At 40.0% G+C, this 18,452-nt stretch overlaps 1 pseudogene and 1 gene segment (V, D, J or C); both read left to right on the top strand.

Annotated features, from left to right (window-relative positions):
- The first annotated feature begins 295 nt into the window (after nt 1-295).
- LOC114686757 lies at nt 296-2,109 on the top strand. The segment is given in 3 exon segments: nt 296-341; nt 426-755; nt 1,853-2,109. Coding segments are annotated over 3 exon segments (633 nt in total).
- Nucleotides 2,110-8,840: 6,731 nt separating this feature from the next.
- LOC114686756 lies at nt 8,841-9,325 on the top strand (annotated as a pseudogene).
- Nucleotides 9,326-18,452: the final 9,127 nt, after the last annotated feature.

The raw sequence follows: 18,452 nt of genomic DNA, 5'->3' as shown, positions 1-18,452 counted from the left end.
TGGGAGCCCAGGTCCTGATGTTACTTCCTCAGCATCGGCACAGGGCTCAGGGAAGGAGCATGTTATACATTTCCTCAGAGAGGATTACGACTTGTATCTCAGCATCCTGCTGCATGACCCAGGTGTCCTCTACCTCCTTCTTTGCCAGCTGGACTAGGTCCTTATCTAAGAAGTACCCTGCTCATGAATATGCAAATTACTTGACTCTATAGTTGTAAATACCAAGATGTACAATTCACTCAACAATAAATAATCAGTGCCCTCTCCACAGTCATTGGGAAGACAGTTCCTCACAATGGGATGGAGATGGATTATTTTCTTCCTCATTTCAGTCACTATAGGTAAGGAGCTTTCTAGTTCCAAACCTGAATAAGGAACATGGACTGAGGTGACAATGATATCCACTCTGCCCTTTCTCTCCACAGGTGTCCACTCCCAGGTCCAGCTGCAGCAGTCTGGTCCTGAGCTGGAGAAAACTGGTTCCTCAGTGAAGCTGTCCTGCAAGGCTTCAGGCTACACCTTCACTGACCACTATATGAACTGGGTGAAGCAGAGGCCTGGGCAGGGCCTGGAGTGGATTGGATATTTTGATACTTTGAGTGGTAATACTAACTATGCTCAGAAATTCCAGGGCAAGGCCACACTGACTGCAGACACATCGTCCAGCACAGCCTACATGGAGCTCAGCAACCTGACATCTGAGGACTCTGCGGTCTATTACTGTGTGAGGCACAGTGTTGCAACCCACATCCTGAGTATGTCAGAAACCCTGGACTAGAAGGAATCTGCCCTGAGATTGAGATGGTAGAAAAGATTAGCCTGGAAACTAGCTCAAACATAATTGTGGTGATATTTCATTTGTGCTGAAATGTGGTGATATTTTATTTGTGCTTTTATAAATAAAGCTTGTGTGGAGATCAGAGGGAATAGTAAGCTATTTTAAGTAAACAAAGAAGTCAGGCATTGGTAGTACATGCCCTTAATCCTATCACTTAGCAGGCAGGGTCTCTGTGTGTTCAAGGCCACACTAGGAAACAAAGCCAAGCATGGTGACACATGCCTTTAATACCAGTACCAACCATAGAGGCCTGGAGGTCTGTACAGAAAGACAGAAAGTGACAGAGCTGTGTAGGAAGAGAAAGTGAGGTAGGTGGGCTAAGAGCCAACAAGAGGGCAGAAAAGCAAGGCATATAAGTGGTAGACAGGAAGTCGCACTCCTTGGAAGCTGTGGAGTTGGTGAGGTGAGGTTCCCTGGTGGCTTTCAGTATTTTCCTGATCTCTCTCAGGCTTTAACCCAAATTTCTGGTTCCATGCTTTTTATTTAATAAGACCAATTAGGATCTCATCTACAAATAATCTTTCTGAGTGTCCCTTTGTCTGTCATTTCACAGTCTTATTTGGTCTTTGTCAACTTTTCAAAAGGACTGCAGGGAATAAAGTGATGCACTTAGAGTACACCATACCTTCACCAGCTGTTTACCAGTGACTACCTCCATTGACATGATTCCTTTTTAATAAAGCAAAATAGGACAAAATGTGGCTCAACATTATGATATAAATATCTCTCAAATCTAAGAGACTGGAGCAATTGCTGGAGTAGCTGGGAATAAGCTATAATATGAGTCAGGCCAGGAAAAGACAAATCAACAGCATGTGTACAAACAAAGCAGGTTTCACAGTCCAGTTTGGTTTCCCTAAAACAAGCAAAGGCAGTTTCTTGGAAGGGTCCCCATAGATTTTGGGGTAGGTGCTTTAACCTCTCCTATGAAACCTAATTTATTAGCTTAGGTTATTGATACATCTGATCATGAATTGCTTTTGGCAGCAGTAATAAAATCACTTATTGTTTTAGGATCAGGGATGGTGCTGAGTGTCACATTGTGGAGTCCTCAGGCTGTGGAGTCTGCTACTTTGGCAACAATCTGGGCTCCTGCTCAGATAGCACTGGGAAAAGAGCAGTGGATTCCAAGCTGGGAATGTAGAGACCTGATCCTGTCATCAGCAGCCCTGGGTGCTCATTCCCCGGTTTCCCGAAATTGGATTCTCTTTGTCACCACCATCCACATAGACTGGACCAGTGAAAATGCATCTCACATTTTTCAGGAATGATGACAAAAATCCATTAATCATTCATGTGGAGTATAGTGATAGGAGAGACAGTAGTCTTCATTGAATTTCTAAGATAAAAAGTGAGGCAGGGTAAGAATATGGGAGGTGGATATAAACAAACTAAAAGAAAAAAACCACATGATCATCTCCCTAGATGCTGAAAAAGCCTTTGATAAAATCCAACACCCCTTCTTGATAAAGGTCTTAGAAAGAATAGGAATACAAGGAACATTTCTAAACATAATAAAAGCAATTTATAGCAAGCCAACAGCAAACATCAAATTAAATGGAGAGAAACTCAAAGCGATACCACTAAATTCAGGAACAAGACAAGGCTGTCCACTCTCCCCATATTTATTCAATATAGTACTAGAAGTGCTAGCTAGAACAATAAGACAACAAAAGGAGATCAAAGGGATACAAATTGGCAAGGAAGAAGTCAAACTTTCACTATTTGCAGATGATATGATAGTATACATAAGTGACCCAAAAAACTCTACCAGGGAACTTCTACAGCTGATAAACTCCTTCAGTAAAGTGGCAGGATATAAGATCAACTCAAAAAAATCAGTAGCCCTCCTGTACACAAATGATAAAAGGGCTGAGAAAGAAGTCAGAGAAACATCACCCTTTACAATAGCCACAAATAATATAAAATACCTTGGGATAACACTAACTAAACAAGTGAAAGACCTTTTTGATAAGAACTTTAAATCTCTAAAGAAAGAAATTGAAGAAGATATCAGAAAATGGAAGGATCTCCCATGCTCATGGATAGGTAGGATTAACAGAGTAAAAATGGCAATCTTACCAAAAGCAATCTACAGATTCAATGCAATCCCCATCAAAATCCCAACACAATTCTTCACAGACTTGGAAAGAAAAATACTCAACTTCATATGGAAAAACAAAAGACCCAGGATAGCTAAAAGAATCCTATACGATAAAGCAACCCTTGGAGGCATCACCATCCCTGACCTCAAACTCTACTATAGAGCTATAGTAATAAAAACAGCTTGGTACTGGTATAAAAACCGACATACGGACCAATGGAATCGAATTGAAGACCCTGACATTAATCCATGCACATATGAACACCTGGTTTTTGACAAAGGAGCCAAAACTATACAATGGAACAAAGAAAGTATCTTCAACAAATGGTGCTGGCATAACTGGATGTCAATATGTAAAAGATTACAAATAGATCCATATCTGTCACCATGCACAAAACTCAAGTCCAAGTGGATCAAAGACCTCAACATAAATCCAGTAACACTAAACTTAATAGAAAAGAAAATAGGAAGCACTCTTGAACGCATTGGCACTGGAGACCATTTCCTAAATAAAACACCGACAGCACAGACCCTGAGCACAACCATTAATAAATGGGACCTCTCAAAACTGAGAAGCTTTTGCAGGGCAAAAGACACAGTCAATAAGACAAAAAGACAGCCAACAGATTGGGAAAAGATCTTCACCAACCCCACATCTGACAGAGGATTGATCTCCACAATATATAAAGAACTCAAGAAACTAGACATCAAAGCACTGAACAGTCCAATTAAAAAATGGGCTAAAGAGCTAAACAGAGAATTCACAAAACAAGAACTACAAATGGCTGAAAGACATTTAAAGAAATGCTCAACATCCTTAATCATCAGAGAAATGCAAATCAAAACGACTCTGAGATACCACCTTACACCTGTTAGAATGGCTAAAATCAAAAACACCAATGACAACCAATGTTGGAGAGGATGTGGAGCAAAGGGAACACTCCTCCACTGTTGGTGGGAATGTAAACTTGTACAACCACTGTGGAAATCAGTATGGCGGTTTCTCAGAAAATTAGGAATCGAACTACCTCAAGACCCAGCCATCCCACTCCTGGGCATATACCCAAAGAATGCTGATACATACCATAAAGATACATGCTCAGCTATGTTCATAGCAGCACTATTTGTAATAGCCAGAACCTTGAAACAACCTAGATGCCCATCAACGGAAGAATGGATGAAAAAAATGTGGTACATATACACAATGGAGTACTCCTCAGCAGAGAAAAACAATGAAAGCATGAAATTTGCAGGCAAATGGATGGAACTAGAAAAAATCATCCTGAGTGAGGTAACCCAAACCCAGAAAGACAGTTATGGTATGTACTCACTCATTGGTGGATTCTAGATATAAAATGAACAATCAGACCACAACCCATAGAATCATAAAGGCTATATATATATATAGCATGGAGGTCCCTAGGACGACTGTGGCATATAATAAATTTCAGTTTTACTCAATTATTGAAAAAAAATAGCCAAATGAATGGAAACACATGAACTATGAACCAAAGGCTGAGGGGCTCCCAGCTGCATCAGGCCCTCTGAATAGGTGAGACAGTTGATTGGCTTGATCAGTTTCGGAGGCATCTAGGCAGTGGGACCAAGTCCTGTGCTCATTGCATGAATTGGCTGTTTGAAACCAGGAACTTATGCAGGGACACTTGACTTAGTCTGGGAGGAAGGGACTGGACCTCCCTGGCCTGAATCTACCAAGTTGACCACAGTCCTCGGGGGAGGACTTGTCCTGGAGGAGGTGGGAATGGAGGGTGGGCTGGGGGTAAGGGGAGGGCGTGGGAGGGGGGAGAATAGGGGAACCCATGGCTAATATGTAGAACTGAATGGTATTGTAAAATAAAAAATATATATCAAAAAAAAAAGAATATGGGAGGTGGAACAGCACAGACCCTGAGCACAACAATTAATAAATGGGACCTCTCGAAACTGAGAAGCTTTTGCAGGGCAAAAGACACAGTCAATAAGACAAAAAGACAGCCAACAGAATGGGGAAAGATCTTCACCAACCCCACATCTGACAGAGGATTGATCTCCACAGTATATAAAGAACTCAAGAAACTAGACATCAAAATACTGAACAGTCCAATTTAAAAATGGGCTAAAGAGATAATCAGAGAATTCACAAAACAAGAACTACAAATGGTTGAAAGACATTTAAAGAAATGCTCAACATCCTTAATCATCAGAGAAATGCAAATCAAAACGACCTTACACCTGTCAGAATGGCTACGATCAATGACACCAATGACAGTCAATGTTGGAGAGGATGTGGAGCAAAGGGAACACTCCTCCACTGTTGGTGGGAATGTAAACTTGTACAACCACTGTGGAAATCAGTATGGCGGTTTCTCAGAAAATTGGGAATCAATCTATCTCAAGACCCAGCCATCCCACTCTTGGGCATATACCCAAGGAATGCTGATTCATACCATAAAGATACATGCTCAGCTATGTTCATAGCAGCACTATTTGTAATAGCCAGAACCTGGAAACAGCCTAGATGCCCATCAGTGAAAGAATGGATGGAAAAAAATGTGGTACATATACACAATGGAGTACTACTCAGCAGAGAAAAATAAGGAAAGCATGAAATTTGCAGGCAAATGGATGGAACTAGAAAAAATCATCCTGAGTGAGGTAACCCAAACCCAGAAAGACAGTCATGGTATGAACTCACTCAAAGTGGATTCTAGATATAAAATAAAGAACAATCAGACCACAGCCCATAGAACCATAGAGGCTATATATCTAGTATGGAGGTCCCTGTGGCTTATAATAAATTTCGGTTCTACTAAATTATTGAAAAAAAATAGCCAAATGAATGGAAACACATGAACTATGAACCAAAGCCTGAGGGGCCCCCAGCTGGATCAGGCCCTCTGAATAGGTGAGACAGTTGATTGGCTTGATCAGTTTGGGAGGTAACTAGGCAGTGGGACCAAGTCCTGTGCTCATTGCATGAGTTGGCTGTTTGAAACCTGGAGCTTATGCAGGGACACTTGGCTCGGTCTGGGAGGAAGGGACTGGACTTGCCTGGACTGAGTCTACCAGATTGATTACAGTCCTCTGGGGGGGGGAGGATTTGCCCTGGAGGAGGTGGAAATGGGGGGTAGGCTGGGGGTAAGGGGAGCATGTGGGGGGGGGAGAATAGGGGAACCCGTGGCTGATATGTAGAACTGAATGGTATTGTAAAATAAAATTAAATTAAATTAAAAAAAAGAATATGGGAGGTGGTAAACCAGTGTTTCATTAATCAGAACCCATTAGTAATAATAAAGAAAGAATAGTGAAGTAGAGAGAGAGAGAAAGACAGATATAGAAAACATAAACATGCTAAAGATTGGTGAATACGGAGGGAGGATCTGGAGGAGTTAGAGGGGGTTCTGTCATAATGTGTTATGTGAAAAAGTTAACAAAAACAGGAGAAATTAAAAAGTTTAAGTCTATGAACCTGAAAAAAATTCTATTTTGTGTTGTTGGGAGGGAGACAAATGTTCAGAAAACAAATTTGATTTCTGTTGTCGCTGGATACAAAACACAACCCTGGATCACTCACCAGGTGTCTCGTGTGAGAACAAGTTTTTCTTTCTAGAGCAAGTGAGCTTCATGATCCTGAAATGGGGAAGCATCCATTGAAAACTTCCTGGACCATTTGCTCTTAAATTTCCTAGACTAGCTGAAATGAAAGTGTCATCATTTGTTTTGTGTGCATATTCCTGTGGTTACTGAATTGATAAAATATTCTAAATGCATTCAATTCCTAATAAGTATGATTAAACCAATGTAGACTTCCATATTCAATTTTATGTGCATCTGTTTTCATGATTGTCTGTTCTACAACTACAAGGATTATTACAATATCCCAACTATGGGCAGATTTTCATGAATATTGTCCAGGATTCTTGTAAGAAGAAAGCCATTGAGGTGACATCATATAAATATACAAAGGAGCATAGAGCTCAAGAGAGGCCATGCAGCAGAAGTTCAGTATCTACATTCTAGACCTGAATGAATGCGGTGCATCAGCTAGACTTTAGCTCAGAAGGAAATCCCCAGACCTGATCAACCTGATGCATGTGGAACACAGGTCAGCAGGTGATGTGCACACCTCAGTCATTCAGGGCCCTAAGTAACAGGGCAAAAATGGAACAGCAAGTTACTACATCTATCCAGAGTTTCCTCCTTTTGCTTACACACATATAACATTGTGTGATTAATGGAACCCATCAGAGGAATGATTTGGTTATCAAAGGACTTGAAACAGAAATGACTTCAGATCATCAGCTCTCTGCATTTAGTTGCTTTAAATAAAGTCGCTTCCCTGCAAATGCCAGAGAAACAGTAATGTCATAATCCATAGGACCTCTTAGCCAGAACACAGTATCTTTAATAGTTGAATTAGTTAATCAATTAAACAGCTAGTCCCAAAATTCTTTTCTAATATAGGAGTTGCTATACCAAGTGTCCTCGTGTTTCGACAGGTTCCACAACCACCAAGTAAGTCCTCTATTCTCAGGGGGTTTGCAGAGATGGGAGGACATACAGACATGGCATTACAGACCAGGTAACAGAATCGTCTCCTTCTTGTGGAAACACACGAAAGGAACATATACTTAGTTGAGGACATTAAAATAAAAAGAGCATGAGTCCCAAGGATGTTAACTAACACACTACTAACAAATCCATGCACCATATACATGAATGTGAGTTTAATATGATTTTATTATTTATCAAAGAATAATCTCTGATAGTTGTAGTTGGAAGTTTTTCTGTGTCCTGCCTAGCCCGCAGTCAAGACAAATCTCTCTCACCCACACTCCCACAGTTGCTTATAAAATAATCACTCAGAGGCTTAATATTATTTACAAACTGTGTGGTCTAATGGTTCAGGCTTCTGGCTCGCTATTTCCTATTACTTAACCCATTTCTATTAATCTATAAGTTGCCACATGGCCGTGGCTTGCCAGCACTTTCACATCTTGCTCCTCCTGGTGGCAGCTGGTGTTTCTTTCCTCTTTCCTTTCTTCTTCCTGTGTGTCTGCTTGAATTTCCTTCTTGCCTCTAAGCTGCCTTGCCATGCAGCAGATGGCTTTATTTATCAACCAATCAAAGCAACACATATTCACAGCATACAGAAAGACATCCCACAGCAGATAGTATTAGTGTTTATATAATATATTTTGATTTTTCAAGAATGGAGATAAAACTTGGGCCTTTGTGTCTGTTACACTCTTTCACTATTGCTGTGTCCCCAGCCCAATTTTGTTAATTAATTAATTAGTTAATTAATTAATTTATTTTTGAGACAGGGTTTCTCTGTGTAATTTTGCTGCCTGTCCTGGATCTCACTTTGTAGACCAGGTTGACCTAGAACTCACAGAGTTCTGCCTGGCTCTGCCTCCTAAGTGGTGGGAATAAAGGTGTGTGCCACCACAGCCGGGCTAATTTTGTTACTTTAATTTAATATGTTCTTTATTATTCATTGATCTTTATATTAGTTCCCCTCAAATTATCAAATTGTAATTTTTTTCTTTATAAACTTCTATGAATTTATTGTATAATATCTGGTAAGATAAGTAGTAAATGGTGCATGTAAAAATGCACAAAAATAAAAGTTGTTGAAGTTTTTTTAGAAACATAATGAATAATATTTTAATGAAATTATGGTCATGTTGTTACTTCATTTTCTCTCTGACATTTGCACCCCTAATTGCTGTCCCTAAGGCTCACACAACAGATCATAAGATATGCAAGAAGATATGCAAATACAGCCTTCCCCTGCTTGTGAAAACTAGCCCTGCCCTGACCCTGCAGTTCAGGCAGAGGACTCTAGCCTTGTCTTCCCATTCAGTAGTCAGCACTGGAAACAGAACAACCAACATGAGGTTGGGGCTGCACTGGGTTTTCTTGGTTGTTCTTTTACAAGGTAATTTATGGATATAAAATGACACTGGGTGCATGGAAAGACATGAGTAGGAGTGACAGTAGGCATGTGTGGCAGTTTCTTCATCAGAATCCTTTCTGTTTGCAGGTGTCCATTGTAAGGTGCAGCTGGTTGAGTCTGGAGGAGGATTGGTGCAGCCTAAACAGCATTGAAACTGTCATGTGCAGCCTCTGGATTCACCATCAGTGACTTTACCATACACTGGATCCGCCAGGCTCCAGGGAAAGGTCTTGAATGGGTTGCCAGTATAAGAAGTAAAGATTATAATTCTCAAACATATTATGCTGATTCGGTGAAAGACAGATTCACTATCTCCAGAGATGATTCCCAAAGCATGGCCTACCTGCAAATGAACAGTCTTAAAACTGAGGACACAGCCTCATATTACTGTGCAAGACACACACTGAGGAGTCTTCACTAGGAGCCCAGGTAAAAACCTCCCTGCCATGACCAGCAGGGGGCGCTCAGCACACATAAAGCCCAGGTGCAGACATAATTGTTATTTTTCTGTGTTAACTGGGCACCCTCTCTATCTGGTGCTTTTCTGGGGATCTTCTTTGAAATCATACACTGTAGGAATAGATCATGTCTCTAAAAAGTTTTTTAAAAAGGCATTGTTTTATTTGACTTTCTTAAAACAAACATATGTCCTTGTCTCACCTGAACAACATGAGTAAGGCACCTATCAGGGAAGGAGTGATTCTCTGTGGCTACCAGGATCAGCTGCTGGGGAAGCTCAGGAACCTCAGATAGACTTTTCCCTCATATTGAGGTTTGGGCAGACCCTTGATTGGAACAGTGTTAGTAATTCAGAGGGAACCAAATGGAAGGGAGGGCCAGGCTCAGTCACAGGTAAGCAACTCTGAGTTGGCCAACCCCCTCTCCTTTTCTAGAGGACTGTATGAATAAGGCTAAGAAGTGATAGAATTGAATTTGTAATAAAATTATTTCCATTACTGCATTTCATTATTGTGTTTTCTGTTTCTCTGTTCAATTAGGTAATTCTAGTTCTGACCTCTGTGCACTAAACTCTGTGCTCAGCCCCTCATCTGGAGCTCAGGGATGACTTACTGTGTGGTCTGGGCAGTGTCCTTCCTGTGTGCGTAACTGTGGATTCTCAGCTCCTGATCTGGCTTCTTCATTCTCACTATACTCAGAAATTTCCTGCTCAATCTGCCTCCAAGACTCAGAGAGTGAGCAGTTTTAAATTGACAACAAAGACACAGACTTTCCCATGTTGGTGATAATGTGAGCATATGCTTCTGCCAATACTGGATCAATGTTTTGGAGAAAATGTTTGTGATCACATGGAAATTCTGATAGCCACTTGCAAATGGAAAATTGTTTTTCTTCAAGGCAGTCTCACTGGAGAAATAGACCCTTCTCAAGGATAGCCCCAGATCCAACAGTAGAAGGCCAACAAAATCAACTCATGGATATCTTTGTAGTTCTTTGTCTCATAACATTAAAGCAGGGCATTGCATTTGTTTGTTTGTTTGTTTTTTATACAGGTTCTTTGTGTGTATATTATGGCTTCCACCTTTGGGTTTTCATGAGATTCCTGAGTGTGTAAATGTGTGTGTGTCTTTGCATCTGTATCTTTTTCTTTAGTTCTTTGTTTGTTTGTTTGGTCCTACTCTGGTTTGTTTTTTTATTTATCTTATGTTCTTTTATCATTAATTTTTACAGGACTTTTTTTCTAATGGGAGACAGAAAGGGTGTGACTCTGGTGTGATAAGAGGAGAGGAAGGACAGGGAGAAGTTGGGGGAGGGGAACCTATAATCAGAATATATTGCACAAAACAATGTATTTCAGTAAGACAACAAAATATAAACAAATAAAAACTGAAAAAAAATGAATATGATTCTTATTGGGAAGATAATTTCCTCTGTTATTTTCACTTCACAGAATTTATTTCAAGTGCCAGTTCACGTTCATGGCAGAACTGAGAAGAGAGGTTTGGAATTTATGACTATTCCTTGATTCCCTATTCACAGCCTTCCCACTCCTGATACACTGTCTGCAGTACAAGCAGAAGTATGATTAGAAGATAAGACTGCTGGGTCAATTCATTAGCCTGGTGACAGGTTCTCAGTATCCCTGTCTGTTTGTCACTCATGGGTCACTCTTTGGTCTGTTAATAATAAACCCAAACATTGACATGTCCAAATATAAATCCTTTCTGTGCATGCTTTGTTTTTTGAGAACGTATGTTGATTTTTTTTAACAAGGCAGATTGTCATTTAAGGTATCATAAGTGACTCTGCCACTGTCACCAGGTTTAGACCCTGAGGAATTGCTAGGGAACCCAGAGACCTTGTCACTGTTGGTGACTGACAGGGGCCAATTCTCCTTGTCTCTAGGTTCTACTTCCAGTGTTAACGCTTGACCTGGTGAAGCCCGCAGTACGTGGCCCTTACCGGCACTAAACCTGGTTACTCCATCACACTCTCATACATACTGGTGTTGGGTTTGCCCCAGAAAAGAGTCTGTACTACTGGGAGAAAGCAGAAGTTATGAAGTCACAGAAAACAACTCATTCTTCTTCAGCTTCATCTCCACCTCCAGAAACACATCTAAGGAAGAGCTGTCCTCAAGGCTGACTTCTGTGTTAGTGGAGAGACAGCCCTTATTACTGTGATGAACACACTGAGGAACATCAGTGTCAGGCACATAATACTCCCTGCAGTGTGCTCAGGAAGAGCACCGGAGCTCATCTCCAGCAGGGGTCGCACAGCACACAGGAACTCAGGCTCAGCCCAGGAGCAGGTGCACAGGGTGGCTAAGGCTTTGTTTCCTTTGGGATTTTGAGCTTCCCCCAAATATAACTGTTTCACTTTTCAAACACAAAAATAAAAAAGAAACACAAAACAAACTTGAATCATTGACATAAGAAAATATAATTCACTTCTGGGTATCCCTGTTTTTATTTATAAGTCCACCTGCTCAGTTTTTTTTTTTTAGGCAGATTTTCACTTATAGGAGCATAAATGACTCTGCCATTGTCATAAGGGTTAGACCCTGAGGAATCTTGGGGAACCTGGAGAGTTTGTTCTGATGAGAGAAGTCCCGTCAGTGTGATTCTCTGTTTCAGTCTTTGAGATTCAGACAGGAGTCTACAGGCAGTCTAGGCCCAGTGAATAAAAATCTGAAATTATTTCACATCTGACCTGACTCAGTCTATACAGGTGTGCACCTTAAACTCAGTGATGATCTGGACTTTTTCATTTTTCTGGCAATAAATTTCTTTTTTCTTTTAATTTTCAATTTTTTATTTGACAGTTTTATAAATATATGTAATTAATTTTAGTCACCTTCCATCCCACTCTCCTATCTCTTCTTGTCCCTCTCTTGTGTAAAGCCTTCTTTTCCTCCCCATATCCAATCCTAGGTCTGTCTCCCTTTTTATTTGTGACCCATTGAATTTAAGAAGAACTTCTTGACTGACTGTGGGCAGGAGTGTTGGCAACTTTCCAGTAGTTATACTACTGAAGAAAATGGCATTACATTTCCCAACAGCCATAATTTGCCAATAATCTTTCAGAGATAGGTGAAACCTCGTGGGTTTTTCCTCTTTCTATGATGAAAGACAATTGCTGGGTATCTGTTAAAATAAGTTTAAAACATTAATTTATAGAAATAAAAGTAAATATATTGAAATATAATAGAGGTTTGTAGACACATATATACAGCCATCATATTCCTAATGGAGGTCATTTGTGTTACCATTCATGGAACTGCAGGACAATATTAATGTACAGGAGAAGAAAAGCCATATTACATTACTTCTTATTGGGCAGCAATCACAGTAACCACTTGAGTTGGATATAGATGTGTGGATGGAGGTAATGGTAGAGATGGACAGTTGGTACCCACACAGGTAAAATGAGGTACTAGATCTAGAACTCTATAGAACTGATGGCAACTATATTCTAAAAGAACTAGTTGTACATTTGAAAGAACCAAAGGGAGGGAATCAAAATTGTGCTTAGCAACATTATTCTTTAAATATGTAAATCAAGTTACAGTTCCATATTTCATAAATATGGACAATTATTGCATGACCATTACTGAAAATATCACATTTCTCAGGAAATGTATATTCCAGGCTGGCACAGGAGTGGTCTCATGAATCTCATTAGTGCCCTAATCTGTTGTTAGGATCTCACTCTGTGGACCATCTGAACAAGGAAGTGTTACTGCACTGATTGTGGCATTTGACTCCTGTACATCTGGGAGTCAAGGCAGCAGAAAGCATTCTGGATAGACAGGATCCAGCTTCCCTGAGAGTTCTGTGTTTCTCATTGTATTTAAAACTATCCCAGGAAGATTCAATTTACAGAATTCCATGTGATCAAAAGATGACACTGCAATCATCACTTGGGATATCCCATGGTCATCCCACCAGGAAATCAGCACAGGATACCCATCTCATAACATAGAGGTCAAGTGTAATAGACAATCCACATCTGGATTCAGTTGGAACCCAGTGATATTCAGTAATGAAAAGGATACAGCTGAAGCCCAATACTGAGAATCCTGACCCTTATGTAACCCAGAAGAAGAATCAACCACACTATGAAGCTAAGAATGCAGGCTCATCACTGTCTCAAACTCCATTTAGAGGAGATGCTGAAAGTGTTTATCTGGGATCCAACCACAGGATCTATGAGGACACTCCCCAGGGGATGCCTCACCGTCATTGGGGATCCCTAAGAAACACAAAGCAGGCTTCACAACATTGGAATCTGACATTCTAAGTGTCCTTTCCTGAAATTAGCTGAACACAGGCCCCTCATGGGTAATGCTCATCCTTTCCTGTTGCGGCAAGGCCCTGTGGCCCACTGCCCTGCATGATTTTGCAGTGGCTACAAACCTAAAGTGCAGAAGAAACATATTCCCATTGTGTAAAAGTAGGATTACAGGCTCCTGGAAATAACCACCCATGTCTGACTCGACTCAAAGCTCACTATGTGAGATGGAGCCCATACTTGATGTTGCTTGAGTGACAAGGAACCTGGACTAGATACCCAAGGGATTTAGGGTGAAACCCAATACTGCTGTTCTACTAAAGGAATGCAGCAGTAAAATGACTTCTGACACGTTCAACTACACTTGTAGATCAGTGTTTTGCTAAGCCATCATCGTAGAAGCCTCCTTCTTTATCACATGGGAGGAAATGCAGAGACCCACAGGCAGATAGTATATGTAATAATATGCAAAGAGTGAGAGATTCTGGAACACTGAGTCCTAAAAGAGACTTCCCCCATCAAATCCCTCCCCTGCATGTTCAGGGTTCTCTGCAGAACAGCAGATGTAAAGAGTATAAAAGCCATGCAGGATGAAGAACACCAAGGAAAAATGGCCTTCTAAAAGCAACAAGACAGATACATATAAGAACTCAAAGAGTCTGGGGCAGCATGCACTGGGCCAAAATGGCTGTGTAGCAGATGGGGCCCTAGTTCTGAAAGGAGAAGTGGACACATGACCCATTCCTAACCCAGAAGCTGTCTCCGATTGGCAAACACTTTCAAATGAAAGTTTAGTTTTCTCCAAGGGATTCTCACTGGGGGAAACAACTACTCGTAAGGACAGGCCACATGCCCAGCGGTTGATGGTCAACAGAAAACAAACTCAACAGCATCTTTGGAGATCCCTTGACTAATAATATCATGTCAGGGATTTTTCTTTTTTAATTTTATATTTATTTAATTTATTTTTATTTGTACTTTTTGTCTTTGTTCTCTCTCAATCTATTCAAACTTTGCATATATATTAAGGATTTTAGATATGTGTTTTCATGGTATCTTTGGCTGTGCAAATGAATGAGTCTCTGTGTCTATATCTTTTTTTGTTCCTTTTCTTGGGCCATTTTCCTTCTGCTTGTTTTGTTCAATTCCACTGTGTTTTTACTTTAGTCTTATTTCATATTGTCCCTTAGATTCAATTTGTTTTGTAATGAGTAACAAAAGAGGGTTGGATCCAGAGATCGGAGGGGAGGTAGTAAGGAACTTGAATGAGTAGATTAAGGGGAAATCATAATCTGGATATAGTATGTGAAAAAAATATATTTTCAATAAAAGAAAAAATGCTAACAATGTAGAATTAATTTTTTTAAATAAAATCATATTGAATAACATTTTTATTTCAAAAAAACCAGAAGTAATTCCAAGTATAATGAGCTTGCATATGAAAATGGCACAAATTTCCTTAAAATCTTAATTTAAAAAGTAACACTGTAGGCTTGAGAATTGCCTGCTCTTCCTGAGGACTCAGGTTCAGTTCCCACCACACACATAGCAGTTCACAACTATCCGTAACTTTACTTCTATGGCATCCAACACCCTTTTCTGGTGTCCTCATGCACCAAGCATGTAAATGGTGCACTGATATGTACATCAAACTCCCAGCACCCAGGAGGTATAGGTAAGAAAGATTAGCAAGTCAAGGTTAGTCTCAGTACACAGCGAGTCTCAGGGCATTTGGGATGACTTGAGACAAAGTCTCAAGCAGCAACAAAAGAAACCAAAACCACCTGCTCCATTCAATAGTTTTACTGGATGGGCTTGTTTAAATTCAATGGGTCATAGAACAAAACACCTGGCTCTCTGGAGGGGAGACCCTCCTCTGGGCTGTCCACCTTCAAGAAGAACCTGCATGCCCTGAGAAAAGAGGATAAAGATCTGTAGAAAGTGTGCAGCTGTGACTGGAAAGTCTATCAGTGTGTCAGTGGACACCTTCAACAACCAGTTCACGCTGAAGCTGAGCACTGCTAGGAATGAAGTCCCAGCCTTGTATTACTGTGAAGCAGATACAGTAAGTAGGTTCCCTGTGTGCTCAGAAACATCTTCCTCTTTGAGAATGCTCAGGATCAGCACAGGTGATGTATGCCCAGGTGTCACCAGGAAAATAAAATGTAATATATAAGAGAAACATCTGAAGAGTGAAGGAATCTTCTGGGACACTAAGGTTTCCCATCTTAATTTCATATAAATTCAGATAACCTATAACACACATGATGTAGTTACTATGACAGGACTCACTCCAAAGTGAGTACAGGAAAAATTATTCATTAAATGAATATAATGTTATATATATATATATATATATATATATATATATCATTACCTATTAACCTTATTGGAAGGACAAACATCAATTGCATATACATGTAAGAAGGCTACAATTTTTCAAACATAAGGTGTCAAACATGCAGTCATCTCCAGCACCAGCATCTGTAAATCTATCTGTATCTTCTTTCCACTTGCAGGAGGGATTTTCTCAGCTGGAATATATAATTGTGACTAGGGATCTCAGTTCTTGATGCTGCATCTTCTGTGTTGAGCACATGCAGCTCTGCAGGGCAACTCTAGGAAACATGGTCCCAAGGTGTCATCCACTGATCTGCAAAGCCCTCAGCTCAGGAGAAGGAGAGAGGAAAAGCTGGACAAAATCACATCATCTGTCCTTTACTACATTTTGGATTTCATCACTCACATCACTGTGCATATTTTTTTCTCAAAATGTTTTAGTCAAATTGGCCATAATGATCCCTAATGAAAGGTTTTTGTGACTTAGGAAAAGAGCTTAGAAGAAAGTAAATTAAATCCAGACTGTCCCTGTGCATATTCAGGATCCTGAAGGTATAGAAGAGGAGACATAATCACACTTACAGCATATCACTGCCCCACTTGTGAATTTAGACAATGTTTCCTAGGAAACCCTGGATGTCAAGGCACCCTTCATCTGTTCACAGCACCATGGAACTCACCTGAGATCAGCGTCATCACTGTCCAGTCTTGTGTTTAAGGGGTAAGAGTCCTTCAGTCTGCTGTGATGTCCCAGGTGTACTGCATCCATCCTAGTGTTCAGATTTACTCCCAGAACATTTCACTATCTGATTAAGAAGCAGCTCCAATGTTGGATTTGTAGAATTTCAGCTTACCTGGGAGATTCCTGAGATCAAGGATAATTTATCATAAGGGATTCACTTTATTTCCCTTATTTCATGATGCAACTATTAATGGCTACATGGCATTTACATCTTGTGAGATTACATCCCACCTCTGGAAGGAGATTTTATATGTCATCTAAAAATACATCTGTTTGTTGCTCTACTCCATGCATATCTTACTTATATCATAAACATTACTCATACCATCAACATATAACATGCCCCTTCACATGGATCAAAAATAGTACCATCTTTTAAAATCCAGGTGCTTGAGAATTTTCAAAGGATAAAAAATGATGGTTGATTATATTTAACAATTGTTCCCTCTGCACTGCTTTCAACCTCATGTATCACTGTGATGAACAGGGAAACCCAGACATGCCTACAGCACTAATGGGAAATAAGCTCTCAATGTTTTGAAAAGATGGGTTGTCTTGATACATATTTACAATAATAGTTTCTACGTCTGTGCCCTCAAAGGCAGGGTTCTTAGCATCAACATTTATATAACATTTTGATGTCTGAAACTTGTGAATTTTCTTCTTTGTACCACATAGTCCACACTTCTTTTTTACATTTTATTGTCTTGGACCAAGAAGTAATTTGAGCACATCTGAAAAATTCAGAAAAAAATGTCTGTATCCACTGCATCACATATCACAGCCTTAAGACAGAACTTATTTTCTGCACTTTTATTCCCTCCATGGCCAAGGCATCTGAAATGCGATTAATATTCCCGCTTAGAAATAATGTTCTCTCTTCAGAAGAGTCTGTTGCCTGTCTTTCTCATACTCAGGAACCAGCAGACCTTGCATCTCTTGCCCTCTCGATCAATCACCCAAACATGGCAACTTCATCACTGTATCATCCATTCCATGATCTTTTCCTTCTTCTGGACCTTTGTACTTCCTATCATTGATGAGAGAATATGTGAAGATTGTTTAATCTCATGGAGAGAGTGTCAGATATTCTCCTATTTCAAGACTCATAATTTAATCATAGATGAAAAGTCACTGTAATGTTGACAACCTCCTGGAACAGTAACTCAAGTGTTAGTGCAACTCTTATTGCCCATCCTACCCTGAGGGTTCATTGTCTCAGCCTGCACTCAGCACTCTTGGTTGTTTAGTAAGTGCAAATTCATGGTTTAGACACATTTTGATAGATTTATCTTTTAAATATTTCAAAATATGAAGATGTTTTATTCACAACAAGAAGTTGATCATTTTTTTCTGAAGCTTTCTTTAGAGAAATCAGTAGTTCACTCAAGCTTCTTTCCATATCCGACATCACCTATCTTCAGCCTACAGGCCTATAGTATTTGGCAAATTTTTGGGTGAAGCAGGAAATTTGAACAACTGTTCACATATTTTGTCAAAGTTCATCAGTCCCTTTTCTATGTGTCCTGCAGAATGTCTAGCAGTCTCCTCTGTGAAGCAGGAAAGCGAAGGACCATCTTAACTTGATTTGGCAAAGCTCAGTGGTCACTTTCCTATGGGTCCTGCATGTTCAGTTTATACAACATCCTGTCAGGCAGAGCAGTTTCTTACCTAAGTTTTGTCAAGAAGAAGATAAACTCCATATGGAGTGTCT

Source organism: Peromyscus leucopus, chromosome 14 (assembly GCF_004664715.2).
Source record: "Peromyscus leucopus breed LL Stock chromosome 14, UCI_PerLeu_2.1, whole genome shotgun sequence".
In the NCBI taxonomy this organism is placed as follows: Eukaryota; Metazoa; Chordata; class Mammalia; order Rodentia; family Cricetidae; genus Peromyscus; species Peromyscus leucopus.
This window is presented reverse-complemented; position numbering and strand designations above follow the sequence as displayed.